This window comes from Bubalus bubalis, chromosome 4, assembly GCF_019923935.1.
Source record: "Bubalus bubalis isolate 160015118507 breed Murrah chromosome 4, NDDB_SH_1, whole genome shotgun sequence".
In the NCBI taxonomy this organism is placed as follows: Eukaryota; Metazoa; Chordata; class Mammalia; order Artiodactyla; family Bovidae; genus Bubalus; species Bubalus bubalis.
The window spans coordinates 28,391,573-28,403,821 of record NC_059160.1 but is presented as its reverse complement, the minus strand read 5'-3'; the positions used below and the strand labels follow the sequence as shown (position 1 = coordinate 28,403,821).

The window sequence follows — 12,249 nt, the reverse complement described above, 5'->3', positions numbered from 1 at the left end:
ACAACACTATCATGGATCAGAACACCCTGGAAGGCTTATTAAAACACATTATTGTACCTCATCCCCAAAGTTTCTGATTTAGATTCTTATTGAGGATCAGGCTGATATTTTGCAGTCTTATGGCAAAACCAATAAAATATTGTAAAGTAATTAGCCTCTAATTAAAATAAATAAATTTAAATTAAAAAAATTTTTTTTCAGTTGATGTCCCAAGCACAGTCCAGAAACTGAGCTTTGAGAACCACTAGTCTTAGGGACTGGTAATAGGGATTTAAAATTTTCTCTTCTTGATCCTGACTACATGCAATCTAATACAATCATTATTGACAACAGTTTTTTTTTTTTTTTTTCTAATAGATTTAGGATTCTTATAATCTGAACTGTGGGATTTTTTTTTAAAGTGGGTCTATTCATCAGCAGACCACAATATTACTCAACTAGGAGGTCTAGCAATAAGTCAACATCCTGAATCAGCAAACCTACAGTTAGGAACAATTTTGAACATGTTCATTAATATATTTTATTTTTAAATTTCAGTAAGGTTACCTTGATATATACTTACTTAATCTGCTATATAACATGTAACTAAAACAATTCACACACTGACTGGAAAGTAATCTCATCTAATGTCTTTCCCAAGCTCCACATGGAGAAGAAAAGTTGTTGAATTCACAGCTGAGAGAAATAGGATTCTTTGGCGCTTTATTAAGTCCCAGTTATGAGGTCAGTTGTGGGAAGATTCCCTGGAGAAGAGAACAGCTACCCATTCCAGTATTCTTGCCTGGAGAATTCCATGGACAGAGGAGCCTGGCAGGCTACACTCCATGGGGTCACAAAGAGTCAGACACAACTCAGCGACTTTCACTTTTATAGGGTTAGTTGTAGTCCTCTTGTTACAATACCTTTAACTTACTGAAGTTCAAAGTCTGCATATTGTATGTTTCTTAGATCAAAGTATACCAAAGTGCTGCTAGGATTTAGAGTCAGACATGACTGAAGTGACTTAGCAGCAGCAGCAGCAGAAAAATTATCAAATCATTATGCTGTACACCTGAAACTAATATAACATTGCAAGTCAACTCTACTTCAATAAAAGGAAAAGAGACTAGAATCCAGGAGTGGTCTGTTAATGTCCTAATTGGATGGCATCACTGACTCACTGGACAGGAGTTTGAGTAAGCTTCGGGAGTTGGCGATGGACAGGGAAGCCTGGCTTGCTGCAGTCCATGGGGTCGCAAAGAGTCAGACACAACTGAGCGACTGAACTGAACTGAAAGGCTTCACCATCAGGATGCCTGGATAGAGGAGAAGGAAACAGGAGGTTCTCATTGTTTTAATCAAGAAATTCATACTAGAAGCAGTCAGTATAAGTGCTTCTTTTATATACTCACAACTCAATCAACAATAGAGAGTTTACAAATGCTAATTACTGATGTAATTAAAAGCACTCTAAAATTTGGGGGAGAGGATGAAGAAGAAGAGGTAGAGCTATTATATGCTCATCTTATGACATTTATAAATTTAAAAATTGCTTTTTTCTCTTCTTTTTATTGTATCTATAGGAGATGATAGATGTTAACTAAACTTATTGTAACCATTTCAAAATATATGTAACTCAAGCCATCATGCTGAAAACCTTGAAAAAATGGACATTATTAATTAGCACACTGAATGTCAAAGATGAGATTTTGTTCATAAAAGTGGTAGCTTGTTGACTAGCATGATTAATATTAGAAATGGTCTCTCATTGGGACACTAAAGTTATTCCAGATATGTGGGTTAGCTAAAGATATTCCATAAGTAGTCTCCATTCTTTCATCAAAAGGGAAAAAGCTTAATAGACCTTGTACCTTTTACACTTGGGCTTCACTGGCCGTTCAGCAGTAAAGAATCTGCCTAATGCAGGAGATGTGGGTTTGATCCCTGGGTTGGGAAGATCCCTTAGAGAAGGAAATGGCTACTCACTCCTGGAAAATCTTGAATTTTCAAATCCTACTACTTGCCTGGGAAATCTCAAGGATAAAACTGGTTGGCTACAGTCTGTGGGATCACAAAGAATTGGACACAGCTTAGCAACTAAGCAGCAACAACAGTAACCTTTTACCCTTAGGGATGATGTTCTAGATAAATCCCTAAAAGGTCCCATGTCTAGCCAATAACCCCAGAGGATTCTATTAGCTTGGTACTTGCCTCTGTAACTTACATTTATCTCATAGGAACTTTTCATGCAAGATGATGATAAGGATTTAATAGTAAAGGGAGCAAGTACTCCCTTGAATCCTCAGAAGGACCTGTATCTTCTGTGTGCATGTGTATGTTGTATGTATGTGGATTAGGGAGGGATCTTAAGAGTCCTTTTTTTTTTTTTTGATGCATATGACAGAAGGGAGCAAAACTGGGAAGTGGCATATCTTTTCAATTTTCGAGCCTACTCAGAATCACTGGTGAGTAGTACCAAAATCTCACCAAGAAATTCTTAAATACATTTTCATATGGGAAGTGACCACAACCTTAGATCCTCTGAAACAGTTCCCTATGGGAGACAAGGTTTGTTAGAACGTAGGATGGAGGTGAGGAAGTAGAATGGCAGATATCTCTGGAAGGGAAGGGATTGAGTGGGTGATGACTGCGGCTCTAACTCCCAGTTTTAGTGACAGTATATTCATTCATTTGCTCTAGACCTCCTAGTGAGAATAACTTGTATAATTAGACAATTTGTTTTCAAACTGCTTGAAAGCCTCAGATAGCTAACAAGATAGTGAGGAATTACCAGACTAAAATCTGGGGCAAGACAATTTTGGGGATGTGAACTTGGGTTTTGGCACAATTTTCTGTTGTAGGTGTGTGTTGATGTAGATTGCAGCAGTGGAAGACTGAGACATAGAATAGCACTTTTGATCACATGGCAGAGTTAAGAGGAAAGGGAATAGAATCCAGAACTGCCACATAATTTTTTGGTGAGTCTGTCTCAACTTGGGTTTATATCCAAAGTGACTGCACCTAAGGAATAGGGTGAACCAGTAATAGTCCTGCACAAGAGCTACCATTCAGTTTCAAATACTCTGAACCCCTGCAGCTGAATTTCTGCAACCCCAAATTGTTAATGTACTCACATATACCAGGCTTCCCTGGTGGCTCAGAGGGTAAAGCGTCTGTCTACAATGCGGGAGATGTGGGTTCGATCTCTGGGTCAGGAAGATCCCCTGGAGAAGGAAATGGCAACCCACTCCAGTACTCTTGCCTGGAAAATTCCATAGACTGAGGAGACTGGTAGGCTACAGTCCATGGGGGTTGCAAAGAGTTGGATAGGACTGAGTGACTTCACTTTCACTTTTCACTTTCACATATTGTAATTCTCTAGATTAGAATGATAGTAATATAGGTGTCCAATTTATACAAGGGATGTTACAGTAAAATATGTGGTCACTATAAAAGGAAAAAGAAACAGGCTCACAACAGAACAAGACTACATGTTTTAAAACTAGCAGAAACTTTAGAACATAGAAATATACATGCAGTGGGTCCCAATATTGGGGTTTTTAAGAAAGATTTTAAATGACTATGCTTACCATTCTCAAACAAATAGTAAAAGGGACAGATTTTTAGCAAAGAACTAGGAGCTGGAAAAAAATTCTAAATCTGAAGAATATAATAATTGAAATGAAGAACTCAAAGAATGGACTCCACAGTATGTTGAACACAGGTCAGTAGATAAGTTAGAAGAAACTATTCGAAACTAAGTCGCAGAGGACAAAGAATAAAACATACAGGAGTACAGGCATGAGACATAGAGGGTACAGTGAGAAGGATTAACATATATGTGATTGAAGTCCCAGAAAAGGAGGAGAGAGGAAATGGCTTGAACAACACGTGAAGTGATCATGACAGGACTTCACCAAGAAGATGAAAGACATCATGGAACAAATTCAAAAAGTGCTGAAGCTCAAGCATCATCAGTAGAAACAAAGTCGTATCTGAGCAAATGAAAATAAAACTGCAGAAAACCAACAGTAAAAAGAACAATATTATAAAGAATAAAAACAACTTTTCAAAGAAACAACAATTATAACAGATGAATTCTCAATAGAATCAATGAAAGCTAAAGGACAATGATATGATAGCTTTAAAGTTTTTTAGAATAAAAATCACTGCTATCCAAATACCATAGTCAGCAAAAATATCCTTCAAGAATGTAGGTAAAATAAAAACTTTTCAGACAGAGTTTTCTTTTTTTTTTTTTTTTTTTCAGCAGCAACTTCATATTCAATAGAATAGTAGACAAAGTTCTTCAGGTAGAGGGGGAAAAAATTCCAAGATGGAAATCCAGAGTTTACAGGAAGCAATGGAAATGATATATCTGAGTAATATTAAAGATATATTGATTGCATAAAACAACAATAATAAGTATTCATTAAGTTTACGGATATAGTATATTTTTGGTACAGCACATAAAACTCAAGTGGGTTAAAGAGACTTAATCCATGGGTCTAGGAAAATTCACAGTGAAAATTTTATAAATAGTTTGGAAGAATGATAAAATATAATACTAAATATAAAAACTTATGGGGTGCTATTAAAACTTGATTAGAAGAAATGATTTAGAATTTTAAATGGGTAAGTGAGGATAGGTTGAAAATAATTAGCTATGTGAGGATGTTATTAATAGAAAGGAGGCAAAGGAAGAAAATAATAAAGATAAAAAATAAATGAAATAGTGAAATAATACAATAGAGAGTGTTAATAAATTCCAAGTTTCATTTTTTGCAAAGACTGGTAAAATTCATAATTCTCAGAAGTACTGATCAGGAAATGGTATGTGTGAGAAATCAAAGAGTGAATATCTGTTCAGATCCTATAAATGTTTAAAAGATTATAATATGATATTATGAATAACTTTATACCAATAGATTAGCACAAACTCCTAGAGAAACGTAACTTAACAAATGGAACCAAGAAGAAATAGAAAATATGAAATGATTTACAACTCGAAGAAATTGAATCTCCAGACCTACATGACTTTACACATTGAAGAAATAAAACCAATTTTATACAAACTCTTCCAGTGTGTGTGGGGGGAGGGGGGGTGGGAAAGCTATAACTCTTTGCAACTAATATTATGAGGCCAGCATGTTCTTGATTCTGAAATCTGGTAATGACTTTGTAAGAAGGCAAAACTTCAGGACAGGCTCTATCATAAACAAAGATGTAAACAAATAGTAAAGAAAAAAGTGTTAAATAAAATCCAATAATACATAAAAAGGGTAATACATACAACCATGTGAAGTTTATTTTAGTAAAGCGAACTTGTTTAAAATTAGAAAGTTCAGTAGTGTAATTCACCACATTAACACAATAAAGGAGAAAACCAGGATTATTGGATGATCATTGATTAGCCCAATAGATTCAGTAAAAAAATTTGATAAATTCAAGCTTCACTGTAAAAACTATTACAATCTAAGAATAAAAGAAAACAAAATAATAAAGGGTACCTATAAAAACGTACATACTGGAAAGTGAAAGTCTCTGAGTTGTGTCCGACTTTTGCAACCCCATGGACTATACAGTCCATGGAATTCTCCAGGCCAGAATACTGGAGTGGGTTGCCTTTTCCTTTTCCAGGGGATCTTCCCAACTCAGGGATCGAACCCAGGTCTCCCGCATTGCGGGTGGATTCTTTACCAGCTCAGCCACAAGGGAAACCCAAGAATACTGGAGTGAGTAGTCCATCCCTTCTCCAGTGGATCTTCCTGACCCAGGAATCCAAACGGGCTCTCCTGCATTGCAGGCAGATTCTTTATCAATGGAAATATCAGGGAAGCCCATAAAAACTTACATACTTAATGAGGAAATATTAGATGCTTCTTCCCTGGATTCAGGAATAACATAAGTATATCCACCATTACTAGTTCAATTCAGTACATACTAGAAGCCCTAAAGAGTATGAAATAGCAAGGAAAAGAAATGCACAAATAAATTTTGGAACCTGGTGGCTCAGATGGTAAAGAATCTGCCTGCAGTGCGGGAGGCCCAGGTTTGATCCTTGGATCGGGAAGATCTCCTGGAGAAGGAAATGGCAACCCACTCCAGTATTCTTGCCTGGAGAATTCCATGGAGAGAGGAGCCTGGCGGGATACAGCCCATGGGGACAAAAAGTGTTGGATACGACTGAGCAACTAACACTTTTAACTTGTTCCATTAATATATAAATAAAAAACCTCTTGTTATCTGCAGATGATATGATCATAAATTGAAAATTCAGAAATAACATGGATGATTACACAGATGATTGTTAGAAATAAAAGTGAAGTTAGTAAGACTGTTGGGTAAGACATCAAAATATAAAATCAATTCCATCTATATACTGGTGAAAAAGATTTTTAAAAGTACCATATCTGGTATAACAAAATATTTTTAAGACCTCTATGCATAGAACAGTAAACTATTATTGAAAGAACATTCTAAAAATACTTAAATGGGTGTATGACAATGGATTGAAACATATTAAGATGCAATTTCAACTAAAACCCTGGTTGGTTTTTGCATGGAATTGACAAGATAACTTTAATTTGCACATGTGTTGAGTAAATGTAGGACTAAAGATGGTATAAGGTATTTAAAAGTATTCCCAGTAATGATCTATAAAACAGTCCATATGTTAAGTAAAAATATAAAAAGTAAATTGTAACATACGTTTGCAACTTCATACGATCCATTTAATATCTGTTCCACGTAATGATTTAGATCTCTGAACCTTTTGTGATCTGAATTTGTAAAAGGTAAGTGCCACCAATGAGGAAACCTGTTTTAAAAGAAAAAAGTATATTTCATTAGTTTGAAAATTGGTGTCTGTATCTTAGAATTGTTCATGGAGTTTTAGCTGCATCAGATGGAAGAGCCAATGAAAACATTTTTTTATAAAACCACAGAATACATGATTAATTCTGAGAATTTTATTAACATGGCTGTGGACATGTGCTATTTTAACTGTTATTAATATTAACACTAATTTAATTTAATTTAGCACACTAAACTAATATATATTTTCCCTCTTACTGTGTTTATGGCAGACCACACATTTTGTCTTTTAATACATGTGGGGGTTAATAAATACTTTCTGAAATTTAATGATTCATAATTTTCCCAAAAAGTCAGATGGTATTGTTGCTTCTGCGTTCACTAGAGACACTGCTAACACTAGCTAAATTAAACATTTCACCAAGTGACATATGCTTCCATCTGGTCTTAGTCTTTTGGAACAAAGTATCACTTTCCTCAGAGGTCTGACTTGCAGAATTTCCTCTTTGCTATCTGATGATTCATCTTGATGGGCTGGACATTGATTACGACCAATTACTGGGTGGCATGACCTGTTAAAGGCAATAGGTTTTGCTGCTTAAGGGCTTCCCTGGTAGCTCAGATGGCAAGGAATCTCCTTGCAATGCAGGAGACTCAGGTTTGCTTCTTGGGTCGGGAAGACCCCTGGAGAAGGGAATAGCTACCCACTCCAGTATTCTTGCCTGGAGAATTCCATGGACAGAGGAGCCTTGGCAGACTACAGTCCATGGGTCACAAAGGGTTGGACACAACTGAGCGACTAACACTTTAAATTTTCTGGTTAAATGCATCGTTTTAGGTACTATCTAGCAGCTGCCTCTGACTGCAGTCTTGCTGTTGCCTCCTTCATCTTCTGCTGCTTTGGTCTAGACCTTCCCCTGGGCAAAGGAGCACGGGGGATGGTAAAGGGTTGTCAGCAAACACACCAAAGTATGTGACAACCACAGGACATCCTATCCATTGCTTCTTGTCGGAAACATCAGGGAAATACAAAATAATATGTCTGTGTCTTTAAATAATTGATATTTTACTTTTTAACTTTTGTGGTTCTAAGGCTTAAAGTATTAAAAGTTTTCATCCAGATTTAGTTATCATAAAATTTAGTATCATATATAATTAATCAAAGCACAGAAATACATTTGGTAAGTAGATAGATTTTGCTGGTTTTAAATATTAATTTGTTTATTTGTGGATGAATTTTCTTTATTGCTAGAATAAAATGGAGTTCAACATTAGTTCTATTCCATTTTTATAGATGGACGTACTAAAAAATATTGCATGTAAATAAATATATGAGAATTAAGGAATTCAGCTCCAGTAATATCCTTCAATTGTTTGAAGTGCTTTTGAGTTATATGTCAAATATAACATAGTAATTGTTCTTGAAAATGACTTTTTAGGATATTTTATCTGATGGTGCTGACAAGTCCTCTCTCAGGTCTGTTCACACCACAGATAAAGAAAAACCTGACCTGCAAACAGATTTGATATTCAGTTATTAGAATAATTCATTTTCTCAGTACCAATACCGAAATTTTGGTTTGCCCTTTATTTGAGCCTCAGAGACTTTGTACTCCCTGGGACAGTGTATCAACATAAAATCCTGGATGGCTGGGAGAAGAGCGATGGTGAAAGTAAGCCAGGAAAAGGAAATCAGCCTTTCCCAAGTAGATGAGTTTTAATTCTATTTTATAATTTTATTCATTTATTTTTTGCTGCGCTGGGTCTTGGTTGCTGCATGGGTTTTTCCTCTAGTTGTTGTGAGTGGGGGCTCCTCTCTAGCTGCAGTGCGAGGGCTTCTCATTGCGGTGGCTCCTCTTACTGCAGAGCACAGGCTCTAGGGTGTGCGTGCTTGAGTTGTTGCTGCTCCCAGGCTCCAGAGTGCAGGCTAAATACTTGTGGTGCACAGGCTTAGTTGCTCTGCGGCCTGTAGGATCTTGCTGGACCAGGGATCAAACCTGTGCCTCCTGCATCGGCAAGTGGATTCTTTACTGTTGAGCCACCAGGGAAGCCCTCATGCAGATGACTTTAAAGATGATTCATTTCAAGGAAGATTCCTATGTCTGTGTATTCTCAGAAGGTACCAAGAAGTATAAACAACCTGATTTGAAGACCACTGTTTTACAATATGTCTAATTTGAACTTTCTGATCATACTTTCTAGATTGGATTTACATAATTTGCATAAAGCTTCTTTTAGTAAATTTAGGAGTCAGAGGAAATCTTGCCCTCATCCTTCATCTATATGCATTGCTATAAGCTTGAGCTCCTTTGGGACTGTCAGCATACAAATATGTTCAGGGCACAAAGGACTAAATATTCCTCCCTTCCACATGTTGCTTGAATGGTTTTAAAATTAATTTAGGTCCCATTACCTGGCAGGAGTTGTTGAGCAAAGCAGAATCCTAACTAAAGCTGAAAATCGAGACGAGGCACATGGAAAGAGATTACTGACACTTTAAAGTTTTACAGGTTATACTAATATGTATTGAGGAGAGAAATGAGTAGAAGAGAGACATTTCTGAAACCTAAAGGAACAACCATTTACAGAAATGAACGAACATAATTTCTAAATCATTAATAAGTCGGATACAATGGAAACCACTAATGTTGAATTCAGTATTTGTAGTTGGACTTTAAATTTTTTGGCCAGTATTTTCTTTTCTTCAGTTATCATATTAGATGTTTTTCAATAATTCTTAAAGCTGATGTTGTCTTTAAGTTTTCACAATGACATTCCTTCCCTGTCAGTCTCTTACTCTGATGACTTTCTGATTTTTAAAGCATTTGTATTTCCAAATTTCTGAGATATCTGCAAGTATAGAGTTTCATGAATGTAAACTACTCAGTCTTCAATAATGCCCACTATCTTTCCATCCACTGGTGATGTTGCTTAGATTTATACTTTGGTAAGTGACTAAACTCTGAAAGTCTAATGAAAATCCACATGTACCAAGTATGTCAGGTCAGGTATGAACATTCCTATTGTTAAAGGACCATTTACTCAAGAAAAATCCTGGTACATTTGGCTCTCCCTATCTGCAGGTTCGACATCTGCATATTCAATCAACTGTAGATTGAACTATTAGGAAAAAATAATCCAGAAAGTTCCAAAATGCAAAATTTAAATTTGCTGCATGCCAGAAAACATTTACATAGCATTTACATTGTATTTACAACTATTTACATAGCATTTATATTGTATTAGATATTATAAGAAATCTAGAGGTGATTTAAAGTAAGAGGAGACTTTAAAGTAAGAGGGTAGGTTATATGTAAATACTATGTCATCTTATGTGTAGGACTTGAGCATGCAAGGCTTTTGGTGTCCACAGGAGGGGGTTCCTAGAACCAATCCCTTGTGGATACCAAGAAACTACTCTATAGGTAACATTTGATATGCCTAAGTGCAAATATCATAATTTCTAAGAAGTTCCTTTTTTAAAAGTCAAGATTTCCACATACTCAAGTCTATAATCTAAATTTGGCTAGTTCTAAATGATAAATTTTAGAAGATTTATTTAATCAGAAGTTATTTTGAATTATACCCTTTGTTTATGCTTAATATGTTTTTGCTATAACATGAACTGAAGCAATGGTTCTCAAGACTGCAAAATGAAGGTAATAACAAGTTAAACTTAGATAACCCAAGTTCAAGTTAATGTGTGTGCTCTGTGCTTAGTTGTGTCCAACTCTTGCGACCCCATAGACTGTAGCCTGCCAGGCTCCTCTGTCCATGGGATTTTCCAGGCAAGAATACTGGAGTGGGTTGCCATTTCCTTCTCCAGGGGATCAAGTTAATAATTAACAACAAAAATGAATTGATGTGTGCCGGGGTCCAGCCCCAGCTGATCCAGGGTATTTGAAGGAGAGACGGCATAGGCGAGCGTCAGGAAACAATTGCTTAATTACACTTTAATTAAGGATACAAAGAGTAATAGAATAAGGATAGCTCAGTGAGGAAATTCAGTGGAGAAAAGCGGCTGAAATAAGGATAGCTCAGTAGGAAAATTCAGTGGAGAAAAGAGGCTGAGTAGCTTGGTTTACGCGGGAGACCAATAAAACTTCAAGACAAGAAGTTTGCACCACTTACGTAGGCCGCAGGCGTCCTTCCGTTCTCCCGAAGGAGAGGAGACACTGAGGCCTCCCTGGTCGGATCTTAGAAGCCCAGGCATAATTAGCAAGCATGGTGGGTTCCGCGCTCCAGATGGAGACTCAGCCAGAATTTGGGAGAGAGAGTGACATGGGGAGACCAAGTTTCAGTGAACAAGGCCTGCACTTTATTTTCCAAAGTAGTTTTTATATCTTAAGTTATGCATAGAGGATAATGGGGGAAGGGGTGGAGTCATGCAAGGACAGCAGTTCCTGGTTCTAATCGAAGCCAGGCTTTCAAACTTATCATATGCAAAAGTTCAGGTGATTGACATCATCTTCTGGCCAGGAGGCCTGTTAACATTTTAAGAAACTTATTTTTCTCTAAAGGTGATTATTCCAAAGTCAGGCACCAGCCTCCAAAAAAGCATTGGACAAAGCTGCATTTTACATTTCTATACACCCATTATATCAATCAATACACTGCCAAGGACACAGTAGGTAAGGAGTATGGAGACTTAGCAGCAAACATTGGCCCAACAAGTGAAAAACCCTTCACCAATACAATTTCTAATCAAGCTTTTAACTACTCAAAAGAATCTGTGTTTAGGCAGTTTAGAACATCTCCTGCCTCTCACAGTTGGGAAGCTCTGAACAATCACATGTGGCCGGAAAAACCTATTCAGGCAGGCTAGAGGATTTCCAAAGGAGTTTTTAGGTTGAAACACTGTCACACCCAGGAATTATTAACTGGAGCTGTAAGCTAACTCTTTTTTCAGAGAGAGGTAGTGGGGGACAGCCCCCCCGTAAAGTCAGAGGTGTGGGTCAAAGCACAAAGCAGGAAGTAGGCAGACTGGTTTGGGGGTAGATGCTCGAGAATTTCCAGGGGGACTCCTGAGGCTCGATCCCGCCTTTGCGTATGCCGAGCCTCCTTCCTCATGACCTTTGTCATGGGCGGAGTTCCTCATGCTGGCTCCCGGCAGTGATAGAATTCCAGTTGAGCTATTACAGATCCTCACTCAATACGCAATATGCTGGATCCCGGCAGATGTGAATAAATTTTACTTGTATACTAATTGATATTGATAAATTTTTCTTGTACAGCAAATAAATATATCAGAGCTTTTTGTCACCATTATTTGCTGAAAGAGAAGATATATCCAATTTCATTCTGCATTTTCAATTTTATTTTAACAGAAAATTCTAGAAAAAGATTAAATTTAAAAAACAGGCAAAGAAAACAATTTTACTGATAATTGATGAAAAATGAAATTGGTTCTGATTTTTTTGTCTACAACACCAATGCCTGAAAGCAGACAAAATT

The 12,249-nt window shown here is 36.8% G+C and overlaps 1 protein-coding gene across 8 annotated transcripts in view; it reads right to left on the bottom strand.

The window, feature by feature from the left end:
• Positions 1–12,249, bottom strand: part of PIK3C2G (phosphatidylinositol-4-phosphate 3-kinase catalytic subunit type 2 gamma) — a 504,349-nt gene that overhangs the window by 83,415 nt on the left and 408,685 nt on the right. For 7 of the 8 annotated variants that reach the window (XM_044941205.2, XM_044941209.2, XM_044941210.2 and 4 more), the window contains one exon: positions 6,691–6,799. In XM_044941205.2, the coding sequence (XP_044797140.2) occupies positions 6,691–6,799 (109 nt within the window). Of the gene's footprint in view, positions 1–1,235; positions 1,296–6,690; positions 6,800–12,249 lie in introns of those variants that run through there. The other variant, XM_044941211.2, reaches the window with a different exon arrangement.